This window comes from Harpia harpyja, chromosome 13 (assembly GCF_026419915.1).
Source record: "Harpia harpyja isolate bHarHar1 chromosome 13, bHarHar1 primary haplotype, whole genome shotgun sequence".
Lineage (NCBI taxonomy): Eukaryota > Metazoa > Chordata > Aves > Accipitriformes > Accipitridae > Harpia > Harpia harpyja.
Window position 1 is genome coordinate 3905032 of NC_068952.1, and position 25276 is coordinate 3930307.

The 25276-nt window shown below is 42.8% G+C and overlaps 1 protein-coding gene across 1 annotated transcript; it reads left to right on the forward strand.

The window, feature by feature from the left end:
• The first annotated feature begins 470 nt into the window (after positions 1–470).
• LHCGR (luteinizing hormone/choriogonadotropin receptor) lies at positions 471–24576 on the forward strand. The gene is given in 11 exon segments (XM_052805989.1): positions 471–634; positions 7277–7348; positions 10225–10299; positions 12200–12274; positions 12839–12913; positions 13014–13091; positions 15820–15888; positions 16563–16637; positions 17851–18036; positions 20571–20691; positions 23231–24576. Coding segments are annotated over 11 exon segments (2220 nt in total). The 3' UTR covers positions 24461–24576.
• Positions 24577–25276: the final 700 nt, after the last annotated feature.

Genomic DNA, 25276 nt, shown 5'->3' on the forward strand with positions numbered 1-25276 from the left:
TTTTCCCCCAGACACAAACTCTCAAAGGAGTTACTAGCCAGGCAAACGGGAGTTTCCAGGGCCCACACCTCCACCCCCTCAGCTTTCCCGCACCCCAGCCTGAAGCAGAGTTGAGTTCGACACCGCCGCCCGCCTAACACCTCTAGGAACGGAGAGCATCGCTCGTCCTCCCCATCCTCCCAAGAGGGCACCGACCCGTTTCCAGACCTCACGCGGAAAAAAAAAAAAAAAAAAAAAAAAAATCAAAGGCAACCTTCTGCTTGCCACCCCTAGGTTTTGCATCCAGGGAAAGCCCTGCTGAGGGAGGGGAGGAGGGGGGGGGAAAGCCGGGGCGCGCCTCCCGGCTCTCCCCCTCGGCTCAGGGCGGAGGGCGGCGAGCCCGCCCCGGGGCGGGAGGAGCCCGGGGGGGCTCCGGCCGCGACCCGCGGGCTGCCGGCGGCGAGGAGCGGAGGCGAGACAAGCCGCCGGCCATGGTGCCCGCCCTGCTGCTGCTTCTGCCGCTGCTGCCGCCGCCGCCGCTCCTCCTCCTGCCCGCCGCGGCCGGCGGCCGCTGCCCGCTGCGCTGCGCCTGCAGCCAGGGCGCCCTGCGCTGCCCGCCCCCGCCGCGGGGGGCGCTGCCTGCGCCCGCCCGCGCGTAAGTACCGCGGGGGGGGGGGGGGTTAGCGGCTCGACCCACGCGAGTGGGATGCGGGGGGGGGGGGGGGGGGCCGCGCGCCCCCGCCGCCCCCCGCGGAACAGCCGCGGTTTTGCCGTGCGCTGTCCCGGCTGGGCGGTGGTTTTTTAAGCATCGCTCGTCCCGCGGAGGTGAGGAGATTTGCGGTGGGGTAGTGGAGCTGGGATGGAGGTTTTTTTTTTTTTACTGGGTTTTAAAAAACAAGGGGAACGGCGAGCCTGGGGGGGAACGTCGGGGCTGAGGTTTCGCCGTGGGGAGAAGGGGCGCGTCCTTGGGCAAAATGTTGAGCAGTTTCTGCAAACGGCATGCAGCCTCAGTGGTGGAGAGAAGTGGTAGTGGAGTTGTCTGAACTTTTCTTTTTCTGTTCTCCCGCCGTGGCAGGAGGCAAAAGCTGCCTTGCCTATCCCCAAAAGAGCGCCTTGTAGTGGTGTAGCTAACTATAAAGTGAACCCGATTAACAGGTTGATATTTGGTCCTAAACCTTCTGTCCGTCCTAGTTGGTTTGTTTTTTCTTTCACAAATCCATCAGACTTCTTGCAGCCTCTTCTCCCAAAGCTTGTGCAATTTCATGCCCCCTATAATTAAGCATCAAAATCCTCCCAGCAGTGCTCGTCGCCTCTTTTCGAGGTCCAACTCATTGACGGGTTAGTGGCTAATCTTTTTGCCCTCTCTGGTAGTAAAAAAGCTGCTGTGAGTTCTGACAGCCGTTTGGACCTCTGTAGGGTGGTCCATCTTATCCTTCTGCCTAATGCTCCTCTGGGAATTAGGATCACATTACAACAACAGGGAATCACAGGCATTCCCTTACCCCACTCCCACAAGCTCGTGATCTAGTCGACCAGAACAAATACTTGGCATACGTAGGCATTCAAGTGTTGTTGTGTTGTTTACGGGCTCAATTACAGCACTGGTCTAAACAACCGTGGCGTCAAAATACGGGATTAGACGACCAACAGATAGCATAGTTGCCTTTTCTAGGATCCCTTGGTTATCTGTGCATGAATTGAGCTGGGGTTTTCTTATTATGCCCCTTTTAGTAACAAAGCCTGTGTTTTCCATTTTCATCCGATTTGTTTGTAAATTTAACATGCTCTTGAAATTCCCCAGGGATGATACTATCCCTGATCTCCTCTTCCCTTTCTCCCTAGCTCGAGAATTGCTAGGAGCAAGAAATACTAATTTGTATTAATCTAGAGCCATGTGAATCATTCCTCCAAAGTCAGATTTCAGAAAAATCTCTGTCCTGAATTTGTTTCCTCCCCATTTCCCTGTGTTACCTTAGTGTCAGAGAAAGCAGAGCCCACGGATGCTGGAGAGACTCTCCATAATTATTGCAACAAGCACGCTTCTTCCCCGGTGTTTGTACCACACGCAGAGCTGGCAGTGGATCGGTCACATCGAGGATCCCTGCAGCAGCAGAAACAAATGGGGAACTTAGTTTTTGCAGCGATCTAGCATGTTTATTAGGACAATGCACATCACAGCCCAGAGAGGTTATCAAAAGCTCTAAACTTCCGTGCTTTTTCTTTCTTTTTTTGGTTTACTCTTTCATCTTTCCTTTTTCCATCTATCACCCCAAGAAGAAACCACGTCCCAGCCTCAGTGATCAGGTTAAGGCAGATAATGGGCTTATGGCTGCTGCCAGTTATGCTTCACTCAGATCAACAAGGCTAGATGATAGGCAAAAATAAGAGAAGTATTTTTCCCTTCAACCTTTAATATAACATCTAATCTCTTTGATTGTACACAAAGTCCAGCTATTAGGCTGGCTGTAGAAACCAACTTTACAGACAGAAAAGAGTTCAACCAAGTCAGTCAAGAGAATAAACACCAATAAGTAACTCCAGCTGTACCTGAGTAATGCAAGCCCTGGTGCTGTAATGAGCTGTGCTTCCAAATGTATTTTTGATAGTTTGTTATATCCCAAGTATATATCCTGTAGGGAAATTTCAGCCATTTGTCTTTACCTGACTTATTCTTGCCATGTCATATTATTGCTGGAAGAGTTTTCAAAACGATTAGGCTTCCGACAGCTTGCAGAATGATGTCTTTTATACAGACCTGAATTGACCATATTTTTCTCAGGCTCCTGTTTTTAATTTGGACATTACACAAACACTATAGAAACTCCATTATCCAGACACCTTTGTGTGCCATTTTGACTACAGCAGCTATGCGTCATCTTAGTCTCAGCAGAAAAATAATCTTTAATACACCATTATAGTTTGAAACAAAACATGATTTTCCTTCTTTCGAAGGCTCGTATGTACTTTTGGGGTTTTTTAGCAAAGTCTAAAACAGATAGGCACCTAACTCCAGCTGTACAGGAATGGGCATTGGACACCTAATACCGTTCTGCCCCTTCAAAAACCTCATTTCATAGTGAGGTACACTTTGCTGTGCCTGAGTGTGTGCCCCTGTGTGCAGGGCTTCTGCAGCAGGGTGAGTGGCCCGTGATGAGGCACCAAATCCAAAACTTTATAGCAAAAGCCTGAACAAGTAGACAGTTCTACCGTGTCTTCACTAAGGGCATGTTTGGCTCTTTTGGATTGACAGAGGAATTCAGTTTCAGGGCCCCAGGTGTCTTTCATAGGAGATAATGTATCACCCATCATCACCTAGTGGAAAGTACTCTTTGGCTGCTTGTGTGATATATCCAGCATCATAGTTCATATTTCAGGTAGATAATACTTGATATACAGGCCTTTAAAAATCAATGCCAACACTTTACATTGCCCCCAGAAGCTGATAAAAATCCTAGGAAAATGGTGGACTTTCAGTCTTAGTTTCAATCAATATTCCCAGTCCTTCTGAGTTAAGTCCAAGGACACCACAGAATAAAATGTTTGCCACTCCCAGCAAGACTCTACCTTATGCATTCACCTTTTGGCCATTAGAAATATGAGTAATCCTATAAAATAGAGACACAAAAATATAACAGCCAACCCAGCTGCAGTAACACATTCATACCTATTGCTATAGGGCCCATGTGCTTTTTTTTTTTTTTTATTTATTACCAGTTCAACTAATCACTTTTTGCAAAAGGCGAATTCTGTAATACAGAGATTTCCTCCAGAGGTGTGAGTGGGCTTGGGCTTTGATTCCTCATCAACAGGACTGCAAGTGGTCCCGAGGTCTTTGGGCATCTAGACCTCTCAAAAGCTTCTCTTGGAGCTTGAGCCTATGTGGTAGCACAGGAGCGAAGCTTATCTTTTAGCAGATGAAAATTGTTGTCAAGTTGCCTCTGCTATATCCCAGAAGCAAAAAAAGGACGATAGAGGTTTTATGCCACTGTATCCTTGGGATAGGCCGCCCCATGAACGTTTTCTGAAGAGCTCGTACAGCTCCATCTATACATTCACAGCAGGGGAAGCAGAAGGTGGTTTGCTCTCATGGTCCCTGCTGGCCCCGGTAATCCTAGTAACAGGACACTAACCATCCCTGTGAAAAATCCACTCTGAATTTATGATTTCAAAACAAAAAAGGAGGAAACAAATGCTAGCTGAAAAGAGAAGGACAGTAGCTGAGCTACCAGGCAAGGACAGGATTTGGTCAATCTAGGTGCTGTTCCTCTCTCTCCCGATTTCTTAGTCTTACACGTATTTAGTCTGGCCATTTCAAATCTTACTGCCTAGAACGATGTACCCTGAAAACCAAGCTTGATTTATAGAAATGCTAAGGGCTGGTGAATGCCAAGAAGGCTGGCTGGCTCCCCACTCCTGTCTGTCCATCCTTTCTCCAAGGAAGAAAAGTCCCTCAATTATCTGGAGCCACAGTATTGTCAGCTGCAGAATGGCAGGAGTGAGCACAAGCATACAAGTTGTGATGTATTAACTACGAGAGAAATATTACAGTTTTTCTTAAAAGTGCAGAAGTTCATCCTTTAACTAACAACACTCTTTCAAACCGGTGTTGGTAACTTGTATTGAAGATGGATGCGCCCCTCCTTTCATGAGCTATAGCAGTCAGGCTAGTAGCATGGGCAAGTTAGACGTATAAAAGCTTCACAGCTTTGTAAAACACAGTTTGTACTTTCTTTTTTTTTTTATCAAAAGCTTCCTCAGCTCTGAGAGATGAATAACTGGTCACATCTGAGTGTCACAATCTGAGTGCTATCAGAAAGAAATCAATATTTAATTCCTGCCAGTACCTGCTTGAGTTTCATTGTGTGTTATCAAAGACGTCAGTCATGTTCAATAGCAGAGACTTCAACACAGGAGATAAGACCTCGCTTTACTCGGCGCTTTGGAAAGAATTAAGCCTGCAACAAGCAGTTCAAAACTCTATTAACCTAAATGCTTATACATATATACAGGCTGGATTGTGCTTAGCAAGCTAAAGGATCTTCTTCAAAATGTTGTAAGTATAGAAAAAGACACCTGAATGAACATGTTTCCCTTTAATACAGGCAGGGTTTGAGATATAAACCACAAAGGTAAAGTAGACAAGAACAGGGATGGGAACATTCACCTTTTTGGTGAATTTAAGATGTCGTTATTGATGTGGACCTGTCTATGCCTGCTACACCAGTATTTTGAGGATTAAGAGAGAAGGCTGATTATGAATTGCCTTTTTCCTTTGTTCCTGCTGTTTTGTGAGATGCTTAATGGCACGAGGTAATGTCAGTGCAGATGAGTTCACAGTTCCAGCTATCAAGGTGAACTCAGGAGAGTTAAAAAACAAAAACCAATGAAGTTGAAATACAGAACGGATTAAGTGCCGTCATGCGGTTTAACTACAGTACGTATTAAAAGTGCTGGATCATCCCACTTAAATTTAATCGCACAGCTGAGGTGGCTGAGCTGGGAGCACCGTTGCCAAAGGCTTTCCGCAGGCAGGGGGAGCGGGTCACTCCGAGCCTCGCATTAACGGGAATTTACAACCACCACGCTGCTCACTGGCACGTCTCGGGGAGGTAGGAGGTTCTTTGGCTGAAGATGTTGATGTAATTAAAAGCCAAGACCGGGTTTTATTTTTTGCACTTTCAGGCACTTTTCTATTTCTTTTGTAAGCGATAATATTTTTTGCAAACGCTTTCACAAAAGGTATGTCTTATTTTGCAAGCAGCCCCAGCTGACAGTGCAGTTATGAAGAGGTTCCTGCTGCCAGGTTTACAGAGCAGGAATTTCTCAGCTTCTACTTTTTACTTCTTCCTGAAGTTGTTCTCCTTTTGGCTCAGAGTATTGAGCCCTACTACAGGATTACCTCTACCCTTCTGTCCCCTCAGGGGCAAATATATTTTTCAAGACACATGACGGTTTCATTTCGGATTTAACCAAACCTCACGCACAACACAACTTGCCAACGTCCATCTAGAGACAGGTATGACCCAATCGCAGTGATGTCAAAACCATATGTATCCTTACAACATCCCTATTAGGTAGGGAAGCGTTGTTATTCGCAGTTTACTGACAGGAGGTCAAGGTGCAAGGAAACGAAATTATTTGCTAAAGATCATACAGACTGTTTGGAACGTAGCTAGGAATTGACTGCCAGGCTCCTTAGTGCATCTAGTAACCCCAAGACATACATATGTGTGACAGCCTGCCACTATATTCTGTGGGCATGACGTGTATATATATATATATGATATACATATATATGTACATATAAAAGTTGATAAACATTTTTAATTGTCTTCATATAAAGGATTATGACAACAAAGAAAAAAAAGGCAGGTTTTAGGAACAGCACGGAAACATTTCAGTCAAAAAACCTTGAGAGAGGGGTTTTAAGGATGGGAAACAAATGTCTCTGACTAGATATTTGTAATTAAAAAGCAAAATAGAGCAATTATCTGTTTGCACAGAGATAACGTCTTGAAATATGTTAAATATTTTCCTATGGCCATTATCGGGGAGAGCGTGGTCATGTCTAGATAAGTTGGCTGGTAAAAAAGTAATGTGATTCAGATGTGAAGTAGAATGGTAAAATGCAGATCTGGCTCCCACATCATTATTAACTTCTCAGTCAGCATAATTAAAAAAATAAAAAAGGAAAATATACACTTGCTTTTAATCAACTAACCACACTGTTGCAATTAATTATTAAAAAAAAAAAAAAAAAACAAAACCCACAACCAAAAATTCACCACATCAGGCCTGATTTGGATCTCTTCTACACTTGTACGCAGCCAGAGCACCGCCAGTGAATTCAGGGTGCCACGCTGCAACATTACAGGGATACCGCTGAGAGAAGAACATGGTCCAGAGAACGCAAAGATACTGTTTTATAGAGAAAAAGCTTTACATGAAAGCCGCTTTTCCTGAGGAACTAACTGTAAATAGACTCTAGCTTCCTTTGACTGTGAATGTAGCAGCCCACTTCCATCAGGCTATTAATTTACTTAATAGGTTATGTTTATTATTGATTTGATGGTGATTAGTCTCAAATTTATGCTGTTGAGGAACTGACCCAATATCCTTTGAATTCCATTTAACCGAGATGAACGGTAAATGGATCAGGCCCCAGAGGTACAGAGAACTGCAGGCAAAATAAAGCGGCTTTATGCTTTTTTGGTTTTCTGCCCACTGTAATGGTACAATCTGTAAACAAGGAAACCCCACGCCTTACAATCCTTTCCTCCCGCTCTTCTTTTTTCAGGTCATTTACTCACCTGCCTGTAAAAGTAATCCCATCACACGCGTTTGAAGGACTTCGAGATGCCCTCATCATGTAAGTTGACAACATTTTTCATTAAGCTTTTCCTTAATTTCTTGCTAGAAATTCTACCAAAAACCTCCATCCCAAATAACATCTGTTTACAATAACGTGAGAATGTGTTGCTAAAACCTACTATTGGTGAAAAAAACCCACTGGGGAAGGATAAACATAGCATTTCATTTCTTATAAGCAGTATATAAAAGATTCTTTGAAAAGGTATGATTTTCAACAGTTGTTTAACGGATCACATAATGAAATATTAATGACATTGGAGAGAACTGGATACAGCTTAATAACTGATGATAGGTGCTTTTGATTGGCAGAGGAGATAGATTTCTATCACTAAATGTTATCACTCCCATGATAGCTATATGGCATTCTATGTTTATACATTTATGCAACACCCAAATAAGATAGTTCTTTGGCGTTTTGCGCCAAGCTTGGCAGGGGATTAGTAGGACTGAACTTTTTCTTGGATCTTTTGATTTTCAAGTGCTGTAATTTTGCACACCGGGTCTGTGTTGCTTCCCCTCCCTTGGCTTTGTACCTATTTTATATCGAGGTCTCAGACCATAAGGCTCGTCTGACCACTTTTGCCCTTATTTCTGTTGTTATTCCAGCTGAAAGATGGCAGGCTTGGGTCTCTATTATTTATTATTTTTTATTTTATCTGCATTGGCTGGTCCCTAAAGGACAAAGTTGAAGACACACCAGTGCAATGCAGAACAGGGCAACGACTCCCCCAGAACCTAAGCAGCAGCACCAATGATGCCACTTTCTTTTCAAGGTGCACTTTTTATGCTTCCCTTCACCTTTGAAAAGCACATAGTGCATCATATATTAAAATATATATTGATGTTACATAATTTATTTTCAAGGAAACAAAAAGAGAAAGTAGGATTGTGGTGCATTCTTGAAGGCAAAGACTTGAAGGGTGAGGGTAATGCAAATGCCTGAATAGACTCAGCTGGACTAGTTTAGCTTTTAGTGCTCATTGGCTAAACAATTTTGGCCAAATTATAAACTTATGTGTTCCTGTAGCTCTAGCAAGTAGAAAACAAGCTAAACTCCGCCGCATGTATTCCACTGCAATAAAGTTTTATAGTACAATCCAATGGTGCGGTATTCTTGCATTCACTTGCATCTGAATGACTAATGAGAACTTATCGTTTTCAGATGGGAGACCAACTTAAATCTACAAAGTTTCTCCTACCTATATGACTCGAGGCTAAACTTTCCCAAACTGTATGCATATCCTATTCTTCACAGAGAGTGTTTTGTTCATTGACATTTTCCCTTCCATAAAGAGAATTCAATTGATTTCTTTGTGTCCTTTTAATGTATCTCTCCAAAGTAACAGCGTAGAAATCAATGCATTTGTCTGAAGTAAATCTATAGAACACTTCATAATTTTATTGAGATTTAGTGTTACTTTGAAAAATGCATATTTTTTAATTCTAAACCTCTAAATCATCTATTTGGCAACTCATCACCACCTGCAAATCTGATGATAAATTATTCTCACTGCCATAAGTCATTTCAACATGCGTAAATAGTAAGCCAGTGGCAGACAGGAGGAATCCCATGGAAGGACCATGTTTCAGACCCCAGACCTGAAAGAGTCTTCAAGTTCTGCGAGCAGGCACTGATCCCTCCCAGCTCATGAGTCTCCGAGGATCAGGTGCCCAGCAGGCCACTTGTTCTACATCCATCCTTCATTTACGAGTAACTAGTGCAATACCAAAAATAACAATCTCACTGAATTCTGACTATGGAAAAAATCATAAATAGTTCTGTAAGAAATACATACATGTTTAATATATGATTTCTAGTGTGCATTCCCCTTTGCCACTACAAGTGAAAAAAACAATTCATTTTAGTCTAAGGGGTTTTATATCAACACCAAAAGGAATTGTTTTCTCGTAATTATAACTGAAATAAGATAATTCTCAGGACTGTGACAATACTGACTCTGAATTTGTAGATGCATTCCAATTGTTTAGAAAATATTTTTTTCTTGACAGCGTATAATCTTAGGTTTAGTTTATGTGCCCTTCCAGTCAATTCTGTTGAGAAAAACACTGTTTTGAAGACCTTTCCCCTATATATGTATCAATATATACTATTTACTTCCAGGAGTCAATTTTGTGCAGCCCCATAAATCTTAATCTCACAGGCATTTAACAAGCATCAAATAAGCGGATTTTTTCTTTCTCTGTGTTCAGCATTGGTTATTCTTAAGTACATGTGCTGAATATGAGCGTCTGTACATCAAAATCCAACAGTGCCTACAAAACCAGTCGTGTTGGTCAGGGTAATGATGAAAAAGAGCCACTTCCTTTCAGTTTGCATGCATGTAATGAAAATGGCATTTAAACCCCCAAATTATTCATAAAGTGCACTGAATGCATATTTGTGTATTGCTACATCTGTGGATTAGATGACCATCATCCTGACTTAATAATAGTGTATGAAGCACCGTGAACATGATCTACATCCTTGCCCATGCAAATAAATTCACTAAGCGGGACCAACGATAGCAGCAAAAGGCTCACAGGCTGGGGCTCACTCTGTTTACATGAGTTCTGGCCCTTAGTCAATACCTTACCTACTTTCTACTGAGAAAATGGAGATCGGCTGTTACAGAGATACTTATTCCAAAGGGCTGGCATTCCCTTTTGCCAAGACAGCAAAAGGCTGGTCTCTCTCAAACCCTACTGTCACGGGCTTTCAAGATGTCCAAGGTGAGGCACAGACGCTGCTGCCAAACCAGAATCGGTAGCGGGGGTTGGACAACGATGTATAAAAGAAGGAAATACAAAGTGGAAAGCTGATCTCTGGTATCTTTTCTGTTAATGTATTGCTTGTGTCTGCCTTTTTCATTATAGTGAAATCTCTCAGAGCGACTCCCTGGAGAGAATAGAAGCGAGCGCATTTGACAGCCTTCCCACTTTGTCTGAAATGTAAGCATCACTTAAAAAAAGGCATCCATATCATGATTTAGGGTCATCGAGGAGTAAACAGTCTGCAGAGAAGTATTCTTGGACCGAATCTTTCTCTATTACTTCGGTTGGCCTTGGATTAGATCTATGATGAGAAACATTTCTCTCCAAAGTACCATATAAAATAGCAAGCACTCTGTAAGGTCTAGCCTTGGAGATCTAAATCATGCAGACATCCATGCACAGAAAGTCCCACTGCTTTCAGCGAGCTCAATGGCAGGAGCGGAGCTCTGTGTCTACTTCTGCTGGCACTGTCGAGCTTTCTAAGCGGGGAAATAATTTGAGATGACGACAGATGAGAAAAATCTTCCTTTTTGAAGATGCAGTTTTCAAAGCTCTACAGTATTTAAATGCAGCTGCTTAATATGCATAGCTCTTCTTCTGAGCACTGACATATTACTCAAACAGAACATGTACTGATTTTAAACCTGACCTGCATAGCACAGGCATCCAAGACAGAGAGAGAGAGGGAGAGTTAAAAGCAATGACTAGGAGAATGCTCTGAAATATTTAGTGAAATTGGAAACTATAAATCTGATTCAATATCTCATTACTGCCTTTTTCACATAGCATGATCAGCAAGAGGCTTAAAGATGGTGCAACTAAGTGAGGACAAATCCATCTTTTTTTTTTTTTTTTCTTATATATGAACTCCATTGAAGCCAGTTACTCACATAAGCAAAAGACACAGATTTGTCCACCTCTGATTGCGTCCAACTTCCCCTAGAATCAATGATGGGTTTAGGGAAGAAATAGAAGATTTGACCCCATGCATTCACCTACAGTTTATGGATAGCTTGTCATTTGCCTGTTTTCCAAGCAAGACCATAAAGAGCTACAGGAGGCTAGCAAGAAAACCTGTTTGAATCTTGAATGCTCTACATGCCTCACACTGCAAGGGCTTGATGTCCCAAGCTGCACTCGAGGCCACTTTAAATGGATGATCAGGGTAGGTGAGTTCAATGGCATCCCTGAATTTGAACTCTTGTTGCAACTTCTTATGCTAAAACCTTTGAATTTTGTAAATCAAGCATGTAGAGGGAGCTGGGCTACAGCTATTGGGCTTTTATGCAAACGTATAGGTTTATCAGATAGTATAGCTGCAGAAAGTGCTCCTCCATTGAGAGGGTCTGCCCATTTTTTGAGCAACCACTAGCAAACAGCATTTCTCACACACTTACCTCCATCTCCCAGTTTCTGCAGATCTAAGCAGGCATCTGGCGGTCCTAGCCACTGCTCTAAGGAAGTCCATGGTGCTCCAAGAGGTTAAACCATCTGAGGACCTGCCTTTCCTGGCTAGGCAGAGCATCAATAACGTAATGGAAACAAGGAGCGATGCAAAGGGAACCCACTGCAGGGCAAGGACCAGGCACGCACGCACGTGCGCAGAGCTCAGGCTCCTTGCTCGTGCCCACCTCCGAGACCACCCGTTGGAGGCACGGGCATCGTGATGGCAGCACGCTCGTGCCTCTGAGCCCCGGCAGAAAAGCAGAAGCTCAGTGCGTCAGGCACGCCACGAGCCCAGAACCCATATCCCAAAGAACCAGCAGACGACAGCAAAATGCTAACTCCCACCAGTGACCAGAATATCCAAACCAGAATCATCTCAACTCAGTGAATCATGAGAATTCAGGAGCTGTTATCTTTTGTCTGCTACCTAACAATTACAGGCCATTTTTATTACCAATACTGCTTCGAAATGCACTCATGGTATATTTGTAGAAAGTTTGCTCAGAGCATGGGAGCCTTCTGCCATATTCTGCACTTGACTGTTTTCTGACAAGGCCAATCACAAGCAAAATTCAGGACTCTCCCAAATGTATAATGATTATAATACTGAAATATTTTTTCGTCATTACAGATTAATCCTGAACACGAAAAATCTGTTGCACATTGAGGACGGAGCATTCAGAAACCTTCCAAGGCTAAAATACTTGTAAGAAAGAGTTCTGGGTTTTTGCTGTTTGGGTTTGCTTTTGGGGTTGTGTTTTTTTTTTCTCTAAAGGAGCAGACAAATTACAGAAAGGATTGTAAGGAAAAAAGCTTTTAATGCATTACGGTACACCAGAAGTACATACATCATTTACAGTAGCTTTAATGTGCAGTTACCCAATAGTGAGATCTTTCAATAGGCAAGAAAGTAAAGTAACCCAGGGCAGTAATGGACAAAACAGTAGTAAAGTCTGCAAATTAGTTCTGCTAAGTGCTTATTTCTAGAATAAAACTTTCCAATTGACAAGGTACTATGACAAAGGGGTAACTAAAATCTCTTCCTTGTGCTTAACGTAGAGAGAACGTATGCTGCTTCTCCAGGACACTGCTTGAGGACGCTACAAAACTTAATTTTTACAGGTCTTACAACTGCAATTGGAGCCTAATTAAAAATTACTACATTTGTCACTCACCTTTTAATGCATTGTTAAACCTACCAAGTTGGCTTCTTGTTGCATCCACTCTGGTAATCTTTTCTCCTGTAAATGGGAATTATGCTTTTCTCTAGGAGCATTTGTAACACTGGAATAAGACAATTTCCAGACCTGACACAGATCTTCTCATTGGAAGCTCATTTTATTTTGTAAGTAGAGACCCAACCTAACCCAGCTGTGAGTCTTTTCCATCTTGTTCCTGGATCACTGACAAAAATAACTTACTTTTTTTTTTTTTTTCTCCCAAAGGGAGCTCTGCGATAACTTGCGCATGACAACTATACCGCAGAATGCTTTCCAGGGGATGAACAATGAATCGCTGACACTGTGAGTAAAATAATCCTAGTGCCAGTTCCTTGTGCGAGGATAACACTTCTGCTTGAGGAAAGCAGGTTGCCTTTATAAAAAAATTTTGAAATTAAGCCCCATACAATGTATGTCTGTAGTGTGGGTTAAATTTGAAATGCTTAGGAAAGAGAGAGGTGTTCGTCAAGCTGAAGAGCAGTGTTTTACCCAAAAGCTAACTTCACTTAGGAAAGAAAATAGGAGGAGGAACCCAAATCCTCATCTTCCATGCAATGTTGTTTTAAAAAATACCGTCAACAGGACATAAACTCCAAAAGCTGCACTGGAGGCCAAAGTCTCACTTCTTCCCTCAGGGATGCAGTTTCTTGAAATAATGCTTTTGGGCACTAACCAGGCTGATACTACTGATCTAATGCTGCTGAGCTTCAGCTGCACAGGGTCCCTCTGAAGAGGAGGAAGGGAGAGAAGAAATTGGTACGAAGTACCGATGCTTGTTCTTACCTCTATTTCTCTTGACTCAGCTTAAGTTGATTTAGTCTCCACGCCCAAGACTTTCCTTTTAGCAGACTGTGGATTCAGTGCTACAGCCACCTGTGAGGCGGGTGGGTTTGATGCCGAGATGCCCCACCTGAGGAACGCAAAAACCAGCAGAAAGCCAAGGCGAGGTGTCATCTGCCAGCACAGCAAGAACCACATACAGATTTCGCAGCACCCTCGTCCTCACAAAAACTTCCACAAAGAAGTGCTGAAATAGGAAAAAGCAGAGTGAGCCTCTCTGCAGGATGTGGCTGAAATTCAGGTCTCCCAAGGAAGGAACAGCGGAGCAGCAGTGGGCAGCAGCAGGCCACCTACTTGGTGTTGTAGCCACAAGTACCAATTTGGAGGCCAGTAAAGCCAACCTTTGCAGACCAGACTGATTTTAAATAGGCAGTACACATCCAGACAGAGAGCCTTGCCTCGAGACAAGCGTGTACCAAAACCACCATGCAAAAAACTCCATGTATATTTGCACCTGCAAGTGAGGTGTGCACGTGAGCAAGAACTGCACTTGACTGGATTGGGCCCTTCGTTGGGCTGATGTGCCAGCATGACAGTAATTTCAACACAGATTTTAGGTATTGACCAATACCTTCTGAAACTGTTAGAGGAGCTGAGCATAAATGTGACTGAAGACTACTCCGACATGATATTAAAGAGGAACAATTGCTTAGATTAGGGCATCATTTCATCTTATGAACCTCTTTCCTACCAACAAGTTCTCAAAATAGCTTCAGAAAAATTATGATTCTGTTAATGGTGCAAGAAAATGAACATACAAGAGATGGAGAAAGGTGCTTAAAATTTTTACTGTAACCCTAAAGTGTATTAAATGGGAGGGAGTTTAACTCAGTCAGGAAACAGACAACAACCATTTTTCTCCCATCCTTTTGCGATAGGGAGCTCACCCCAAGAAGAAAATAATTATCTTATCAGCAGCTTCCAAATTGTAGAGCTAGACGTTAAGCCCACCCCATGCGGTTAACTGTAATTAGCTGAAGTAATTCCTGTTGTTACAGCATGGTCTGGTGAAACACAAGTAATCTATGAAGGTGTAAAGTCAGCCTGCAGTAATACGTTGCACTACAAATAGCTAATTTAGTCTATTCAACAGTTAGTGTTTCATGTGGATGGGGAAATCAATCCTACATATCGTTGTGGTTTTTAAGAAAGTCACTAATTTCAGCATTGTGCTGAGATAGACCCCTTCTCCTATCAAATATAGCCAGGCAGTCCCCACACTTCAGCTTTTCTTGGGAGCAGTTTCCATAGCCCCAGTTTCTGCTCTCCCAAAAACAAGTGGAAAAGCAACATCAGAAATTTTGTTTAATTTATAAGGTGTGCCAAGTTTTCTATTAGGGCTTAATATTAAAGCAAAAAATACTACATACAAATGATTCTATTGAAATGATATTGGAAACGTGAACTTAGTATCAGAAACGGATTTTTCTCAGTGAAATCAGACCCATAGGGTAGATCTCCTAATGAGGGAAAAGAGCTGGACTTCAGGTACAGCAGAGCCCAGCCTTTACGTGTCTGGACCCAGGGTGGGGAATTGAGAACCCAGGGTGGCACCAAGCGTCCCTGTGCAGCACAGGGGACAGCAAGGTTTCCACAGCACAAATCAAGCCTGGCAGCAGTATTTTGGAGGAGCTGATAGCTCACTGACCGCTGGATGATGTGCAACTCACCCCTGCCTCTCTGCAAAGCTGTCTCTTGGGCTGCTGGAAGATTTGGCTGTCCGCAGAGGATCTGCAGTCCAGCAGCACCCTCCGGGCTTTAGAGTCGCTTTCCATCTGACACTTCTCTAGCCCTTGCGGTCTTCCATTTACGCGTGCTGACACCACAAAATCCAGGGCTTCTGCCTCCAGGTTGTCACCTGTGTGCCAGGAGTTTACCTGGACTAATGTCTTGTTTCTGGATCTCAGCCCAAGGCAGGCACACGTGAGCCCCTTGGAGCAGGGAGGATCTGTAGGTAAGCAGAAGTTCTCTTCAACAGCTAAACAGGAAGGTGCTTAGGGAATTTAAGCTGCAATTTTATCTTAATTTTAGACTTAACATAAGTCATGCAATAGTTACCTTTGTTCTTTATAAGCAGACCCTCTAATCATTAAAACAAATGCAGCATTAAGATTTGAAACCTGTAGTAAATAACATAATCTCATCTTTTCCAAAACTTTTTCCCTTACACTTTTTTTTTCTTAATCCCCAGCAAATTATATAAAAATGGATTTGAAGATATCCACAGTCATGCCTTCAATGGGACAAAGCTGAATCAATTGTGAGTGTGTTTTCCCTCCTCAGTATTTTTTTTAAACAGTAAATAATAGTTCAAATACAGTCAAAGGCTCTTCCTTCAGCTTAACTGGCTGTATCTTCCATTTCCTGATACCCATTAGAAAACTGCATGATTTAGTGTCACTGCAACTCAGTTGTTAATCCTGCAGCACTTACTGCTTTTCCTAAAACACCATCCCTTAGAACGCTGCAGATTTTATGAGAAAAGCTCATAATTTTTAATAAAATTTAATGAATTCTTAAATTTAGCAGCAATAATGGAAAGCTTGAAACCATAGCCCAAATTGAGGAACCTACATTTTGCATCTGGAAACATCGACAGTTTTTAAATCACTCACACACACTCTGGGACTAGCTCTTGGTTTGGGCAAAACTCTTGCTGCATTTTTGTATGCTGCTACTGCAGTGAAGGAGCCAGACTGGTTGTTCCTGGTTTAAGTCAAAAGAAATTGGAAATTATCAGAATTAAGCGTAGATGATAATGGTCTGATGGCATCAGCAGAGGGAAAGGTCGCATGGGAAATACAAGTGCTCTCAGGCCAGATATTGCAACAACTGCTGTGGTGGGAGAAAGGATTGAAATAGACGGGAAGAAGACACCAAAAAAGTTTTATTTTAAAATAGAGATGTAAAGAGAGTTAATGTTTGATTCCACAGAATCCTGAAGGACAATAAGAACCTCAGACGGATACACAACGACGCCCTGAGAGGGGCTATAGGGCCCGATGTCCTGTAAGTATCCACCGCTCCGTTACCCGGGTTTATAGGCGTCCCGCGGGAACCGTGCCGTGCCGCGTGGGCTGCGTCATCCCTGCAAACACGGGCTTTGAGCCTGGAAGGAGGCTTGATCTCCTACCCTCTGCCTGTAAAATGGAAACACGTCAACGAGATGCCATGAAATTACAGGGTGGAAGGCTCGGTCTGCACCATGACAAATGCCTATCAGCCAGTTCTAGCGTTGGCATTGACCCCTGCCTCTTAGGTATTTTGGCCTTTTCTTTCTTTGTGTCAGATCCTCCTGATCCTATTCCTGCGCCTTATATTAGGACATTGCAAACTAACTTGTCTTTTGGTAGGATGAGTATGTTTTTACAATATATTATTTTAGAATTTGGTTATAAAAGTGAACTAGCTGATTGCATGCGATAAGCCTGTGCCGAATAAAACACATTATTATCATCCTCATGCTTTATTAATCAAGTACTTACTGGAGGGCTGCACTGGCTGTAACTCCGTGCAATAAAACACAATGAGTGGTTCTGTAAATAGCACTCTGTGCCGCACGTGCCATTTTGTTCCTTTTATTGGTGCTTTACAGTACATGGCATTACTAATATCACTTCCACAATTGCAGCCTTTTTTCCCGTTTAACGGCCTGACTCTGAAAATCCTTAGTCATGTCGATGGCCTTTCCTCACACAAACAGCCCCTCTGAAGTTACTCTAAGCCAAACTGCTTCGGTTTTGCTTGGCAAGAATGATGGATTCTTTTATGTGTTTTAATTAATAACCATTTAATTAAAACACCTAGAACAGCCCTTCAGAGCCAAGCAGAGAGCCAGGAGGGTGTCCTACCTGTTAGCCAGCTAGAGAGTCACATTTGCGCACTTTCTCTCCCTTTCTCTAGCCTAAAGAGCTGTCGCTTACTCCGTGCACGGCAACTTTCAAACAGAGAGGTCAGGGCACAGCCCCTGGAGTAGTGGGTTTGGGTTTCCCCACCACAAAGTGAGCTCCTTGCCTTGCTGGGGGTCCTGGGCCATGGGGATGCTCTTACCCTGCTGCTCTGTAGTTTCACAGAAAGTGTTTCTGAGCTGGGTATCAGGTGCTGAAGTGGCTTTGCAGATTTAGACCTTTGTGAAAAACCAAGTCCCTGCTACCTACTGTCATGCTTTGGTGGTATTTTTATATGTATGAAAAGAAAAGCAAATGGTCTCTTTATTTTGCAGGGATATTTCTTCAACGGCACTGGAATCCCTGCCTACTTACGGGCTCGAGGCCATTCAAGTCTTAAATGCAACGTCATCTTACTCATTAAAGAGACTACCACCACTGGATAAATTCAGCAGTCTTCTGGAAGCTGCTCTAACGTATCCCAGCCATTGCTGTGCTTTTCGAAATCTAAGGACAGAAAAGTAAGTCCAAATAGCACGTTATTGCACTGCAGTACTTCAGAAGCTCCAAAATGGTAATTATGAGCTTTATTCAGCTCATGAGGTTTGATTAGCCTTATTCCAGTTACAAGGAAGCTGTGGTACGTAGCGAGGCCTTGCACAAAACAACAGATCTCTGCTGAAGCCAGGAAAATTATCTCCATTTATTTTAGAACAGAAACGGATCCCATCCTTTGCCCAGGATCTGCCAGCAGGAACATTATTCTGAGTTTGCTTAAAGCTTGTATTTTTCTTGGTATCTCAATTAAAAAGCCTACTGGCACATGGAAGATAGATCTCCATCAATAGTGTGTTGCCCTAAGAAAAAAAAAAAAAAAAAAAAGAACCCCCTGTAGCTATGTAGCTTATTTAATGCAGGTGATATGATGGCCTCATAGAAAAGGGAGGCTTTCAGTTACCCACCGAAATTAGAACCTGACACAAGCCTAAAGGAAGAGGTTACTCAGTTTAGTTCCAGACATTTCAGATAACAATAGACAGTATTGCTCTCCCCACAACTGGAAACGGTGGTGCAGCCAGAGCTTTGCATCTGCTAATTCAGGGCAGTCAGTCTGAGACAACTGGAGCTAATTTTTCAGCATTTCTGTTTCCAAGAAGTCAACCCTCAGTTGGCTTTAGGCAGCCAAAGCACCTCCAAAGGAGTTTAGTTGAAGCTATGAGGATGCCTCACTTCTCATCTGTCTCGAAGGCTACAGAAGAGACATACTGAGCAGTCATTTGTGAGAAGTCTGATCTGTGTGACTTGCATGCCATCGCACCAGGACTGCATTGCAAAGGCAGGAGTAGAATCCAATTCTTTAGGGTAAAATTAGCGGTGATGCTATGCTTTCTCTGCCTACCTCATTTTACTAAGTGGTTCCTGCTTCTGCAAGAATAGAGCAAAGATTCTACAGTCAAGGGTTTCCATTGCTACCGAACTCTGATTCGGTCCCAGATCAAGTTTCTGAGTGTATTAAATGCAAAAGCAACTCTGGGACAAAAAAAAATTAGTATTTTATTCATTCTGATGAAGATAACTACATTTCTGATATTTTCAGGTGCTTGACTTTGCAATGTGATCATACTCTATAAAAACAGGCATGCTTTAGTAAGTCGCTTTCTTATGTTTAGTGATTGTTTTCTTAGTAAACTGGGAAAAAAACCAAACCTGCAAATCAGGAAACTAGACTGCCCTCCTAACTGGACCATCAGCAAGGTTCAGAGCAGTGCTGATCTGTTACCTGTCTTCACAGCCCTGGCTGCTGGAAAAACTGTACAAGCAACAGGCTGTTATACTCTATATGACCAGCTGCTACAAAGGAATGAGAGGCAGATCTCTGGCTGTTCCTTGTCATCTGCTGATGACAGCAGACGACCACGGAGACTGAGACCTCCCAAGACTTTCCCAGGTTACACAGAGAAGAGTCTTTGTGGGGTTATGCATTCTCATGGTCACACAGCTGCAGCCTGTTTCTGCCTCCTTCTACCCCCTTCTGTTGCCCTGTACTGTACATACAGTCATACCACCCAGTTTTTATTACCCTTGCCCCATATCCCATTCCTTAGCACCTATAGACTGCACTCTCTGATCAGTGAGATATGGTGATAAGGTCTTACATCTGACCGGGCAAGCAGGTTCACTTAAGTCAGCATCACAGACATTAGGGAAATAAAGTCCTCAGGCCAAACACTCTTGAGATTTCTGGGGTACAGTTGTGGCGTGCTCATTCCCTGAGCCTTGTAAGAGAGGTAGAAGGCAGCATTCAGTTCCCTAGACTTTCTTCCACTGGCTTGAATGTGGGGGGGCAGGGGGAAAAAGCAGGTTATACCACATCTTCAAAAAATTACAAGAAAAAACAACTTCTGTTGCCATCCTATTATTTATAACCATCACATAGTGGCTTAGATTGGTATCGTATTTCTCTCATTATACATAAAACTTTCTATAAGCTTCCAGGTGTCTGATTCTCTTAAGAGTACACAAAAGATCTTAGTATTTTTACTAGCTCTTTCTACTGTTGCAGCAATGAGGTCAGACAAAGCCATTTCCATTCACACTGGCAGAGTACCTGGCCCATACCTTCAAAGCCTCAAACCCAGAGATTTTGCAAAATATGTCATCTTTCAACTTGTACTCTTCAAATTGCTTTACTTCCAGCATGTAAAGCCTACCCTCAGATGCCAAACAGTTTTTAAAATAGAGTATCAGGCCAGCTTCTCAGCATTTGTTAACATGCACGTCTCTAAAAGCCAGCATAACTGCAACCATTCATACTGGTGGAGAATCTGGCCCACTTCAATACAATATTTCATAAGGCAAAACATACCTTTTAATTCCAGCTCAAGTTATTTCACTATAAAAAAATACATCATGAACAATAACAGAGCTGAAAGACCATCCTTATACCCCCCATGAGGTCCTGCCTACTGTTGCCTGTGAAGATCACTTGCAGAGAAGATGAGAATTTGGCCAAAATCCAGACTGCAACTCAACTTTCTTTTCATCCTTCTTTCAGACAAAATTCCTTGCTTTCCATTTTTGACAACTTCTCCAAAGCGTGTGAAAGCACCATGACGAGACCAACTAATGAAATATTGTAAGTACATCTCTGCATACAGATGCTGGACGTAGCAAATATGGACCTCCTCCTCCTGCTGTTCATGTGTTTTTTCTAGAACAGCATGTCTTTTGCTGCTGATTCAGTCACCCTTACAAGTTGCACAGTGGTAATTTTACTGTCTTTAAACTAAGATTTGTGATTTTGATGTTCAAAACGAAAGGGAAAAAAAAACCAAACCCCATAATTTCATGAGCTTTACTCACTCCAGCTTCTCTTCTAAATTCTTGAAAGACTTTCAAAACAGTGATTAAATATTTAAGAAAGTTAATGGCCTACATGGAGACTTTCCAGGCCCTGAGATAATTGCAGTTGTTTGTGTGATTCAAAGAAGAGCTGCTACTGTTAATATTTTTTGTATCTATAGAAAGGATAATTAGAAGTCTGTATGTCAGTAGTTTTCCATGGTAGAAATAGAGTCCCTGAGTTAGAAGTGTGATGACCCCATGGAATTGGTTTACCTCTTCTAAATGCGTCTTTTGCTGTCATCACAGTTCTGTTTGACAGTGTTCAGTGGGACAGTGAGAAAGGCTAACATCAAAACTGTTGCGTTGGCCATACTGGATGACAGAGGCTCTAAACCCGTATTTAATGGGGAAGTTTAAGGATTTGCTACTATTCATCCCTCTACCGCTAAATGGGAGACCTTGGGACTTCTCATCAGCCCTGACGTGGGGTCAGAGCATTTTACAAGTCTAGAAAAAACAAGGGTATGGTCATAAAATTCCAACAGCTAAATACAGCTGAAATGCGATCGATTCATTGGGATAGTGTCCAAGGAAGTCAGTATCTTGTTTGCTGGTTGGCGAGGCCTCCTGCACTTGCCATTTGGTTTTATTTGGCCTTTTGTAAAGCAACGGCTGCCTTGATTCTCTTGTCACCGCTTCTCATTTGCTGCCTGCCAGCAGCATCTTTGACTGCCTCGCTTAGTCAGTCCTGTCCACTCCACTCCTAACTGCAAAACCGAAGCACTTCAGGACTACAAAAAGGCAAAGTCCAGGCAGTCAACAAGACCAAGAATATATTGCCTCTATCAGCGGTGACTTTGGGGAGAAGCAAGGTGAGGCAAGGAGGTAAACACAGAGCATTAGATCACATTATAAAGGCAAGTGAAGTGACACCGCAGTGAGGAATATGATCACACAAGTCACCAGTGCCTATGCCAGAGTAATCCCCCTGATTTGGATTAGCATCTGTTACACTCCTGCTGTGTATTAGTCTGTCCAGTCTATTGGCTCCTGAAGCCTTTTGCTTTGGTAAATCCCAATCCCAGCAATTCTCTGAGCAGACATTATATTAAGCAAATGGAAGGTCACGATTCATGGGCTGAACGGCCGCAAGTTGCGAAGTTTGGGAACCGCAGCAGAAATCGGCTGGAAGTCACGAGCTCTTATTAGAAAAAAAACAACAACTTGCACATGGCACCATGTTTATATGGCCTCTCAGAAAAATCACAATCCTTTTTTATTAATAAACATATTCCCTGCTCTTCCAGTTTAAGCCAGGCAAGTAAAAGCAAGACATTGGGCATTTTTTCATGTAAGGAGAGAAAAGTTAGGATAACAAGATTGGGAAGTTATTTGCCCAACAGGAATAGCTGAAAAGCAGCTCAGCTTCATTTGCCGGTTAAGACACTGCTCCAGAAAAATAGTTTAATGTACATGCTTCAGTAGATGTGGAAGTTTAAGCATGTATTTAAGTTATCCCAAAGCTACCAGTTGTCCTCAATACAGATGCTTTCCAGGTCTCACACTGCAGGTTAAGTGTTTGCCCACCAAACACTCACAGTCAGGATGATTGAGTAGTTGTGAAATAGGTACCTGTTCTGACAGGGAATCAGAAGAGACTGATCAGCAGGAACTGCTTTTAAAATGTTTCTTCCTTGGTAGGCTTATCCCCACACTACTGATGACCTAGAGATTGAAAAACGTTTACTTTAAACACCTAAAATGTTTATAATTAGGCATTGGGTCCAGTCTAAACTTAATATATTCCTAGCCATCAACATTATCTAGTTAACCATACACTTCTACTCCTCACTTTATAATACTGCGAACATCAAATTCCTCAGCACTTCCCAAGTCATACGTAGTCTCAAGACTTTGTTCAGTAAGTGCGCTTCCTAAGGGAGATAAGGGTGCACAGTTAAAATCCTTAGGTTATTTTAGCTTGGCTTCTATAACTGTCTGATATACCTATGTGCATCAAACCTATAATCCATCAACTCCAGTGTAACTGTAGTTTGAACTGCAGTCTGCTAGCAGCATGACACGATGGCTTGCTTACAAAGCAATCAAGATAAAGTACTTATTTGTAAGTAAGCTGTATAAGAAAGCATTCCCATGGATGTGACTATGACCTCTGCTGCTCTCCAAGGCTGCTACCCAAAGAAAAGGCATCCCTACAAAGCTTCATTATACGTAAACACCCTGTAGAAACGCATGTAGGAAGTAACTGTTTTAAAACAACTGTTATCTGTTGTATTTTACAAAAGAGCATGAGCAGCATGTAACAAATAGTTCACTTCTATTTGGGGGGGTTGTTTTTTTAATAGTTACAACACATCGCTGTGGTCAGCAGAAAAGAACACGTACCTGTTTGCAACAGGTGAAGAAACCTCTCCTTACAGCTACTCAGCCATTTTCGATGACGGCGAAGTGACTGGCTTTGACTTTGAGTATGACTTTTGTCAGCCTAAAATACTCACGTGCACTCCAGAACCAGATGCATTTAATCCCTGCGAAGACATCCTGGGATACAGCTTTCTCAGAGTCCTGATCTGGTTTATAAACATCCTTGCCATTGCTGGCAACTTCACTGTACTCCTCGTTCTCATAACTAGCCATTACAAGCTCACTGTTCCCCGCTTCCTCATGTGCAACCTCTCCTTTGCCGATTTCTGCATGGGACTTTATCTGCTGCTCATTGCTTCTGTTGACGCCCAGACAAGCGGTCAGTACTACAACCACGCCATAGACTGGCAAACAGGCAGCGGCTGCAGTACTGCCGGCTTTTTCACCGTGTTTGCAAGCGAGCTCTCGGTGTACACGCTAACGGTGATCACTATAGAAAGATGGCACACGATCACCTACGCCATGCAGCTGGATCGAAAGCTACGACTGAGACACGCCGTGCCGATCATGCTCGGTGGCTGGATATTCTCCATTTTAATAGCAGTGCTGCCTCTCTTGGGGGTCAGCAGTTACATGAAGGTCAGCATTTGTTTACCCATGGATATTGAAACGGGTCTTTCCCAAGCCTACATACTGCTGATCTTAGTGCTAAATGTTGTCGCCTTCATTGTCATTTGTGCTTGCTACATTAAGATTTACATAGCTGTTCAGAATCCAGAGCTGGTAGCTGCCAATAAAGACACCAAGGTCGCCAAGAGAATGGCAATACTGATCTTCACAGATTTTACCTGCATGGCCCCCATCTCCTTTTTTGCCATATCCGCTGCCTTTAAGGTACCTCTCATCACAGTGACAAACTCCAAGATCTTGCTGGTTTTATTTTACCCTGTCAACTCCTGTGCAAACCCATTTCTCTACGCAATTTTCACCAAAGCATTTCGAAGAGATTTCTTCCTGCTGATGAGCAAGCTTGGTTGCTGTAAGAGCCGAGCAGAGCTTTACAGGATGAACTATTTCTCTGCTTATACCTCCAACTGCAAGAACAGCAACTCAGCCGCAGCCCCCAGCAAAGCCTCACAAGCGCTGCTGCTCTTGTCGGCATTAGAGAAGCCGTATCCTGCAGTACGAGACAAGACATCTTACAATGAAAATTAAACTGGAGCGCCAATAGATGTGGCACTTTGCAAGGCCAGTTGTAATTATTCTAGTGACTAGGGATTCTTTTATAGCATCTTGAACATTTCACAATAAATAAAAATGCCAATCAATAATTCTTATGCAACGTAACTGTTCTGACGTTCAAAGTGGTATTTTTCCCTTTTCTTCTTTTGTAATGATAGGTGTGGAAGGTGACTATTAGGCAAAACTCTTCTTTGGGGGGAACCAGAGGAGCCCAGGAGTAGTCAAGGTGCTCCTGAAGTTAACGGGTACTGCAGTGATGGTAGTCTGGCTCCTTTCTCTCCAGACCTGCTTCCCTAGGGTATTTAAAGCCTGTCTGCTACCTTTCATGCCTTCTTTTTCCACTCTTATCAGATGCGCTGGCATTATTGGGTTAAAGAAAGGAGCACTAAACTAGATGCCTCCCTTCATTTCATCAACAGAAACTTCCAATTACACAGCCACGTACAGCTGGTTAAAGAACAGTGTTCAAGTGGTAGCTTGTAAAGATGTCACCAAGGAGAAAAGCTGACCTGCTGAACCTTTGTTAACAGCAATTTCATAGCTTACATTACCTACCAGTTCAGACCCAGCTCTAATTTACTTTAAAAAATTGACCCATACACAGCCATGTATGATCTGGAAATCACAAAAGATGCAAGAGCTGTAAAACCCCACCTGCTGCACACAGGAACGTATTTTGTATGTCATACGTGCACACACACAGATGACATCAGCTGTAAATGCTCCCTCTCAGCAGCAGGATAGCTGCTTCCTGCACAGGCAAATAAGTGCTGCCTTTTTTTCTCTCCA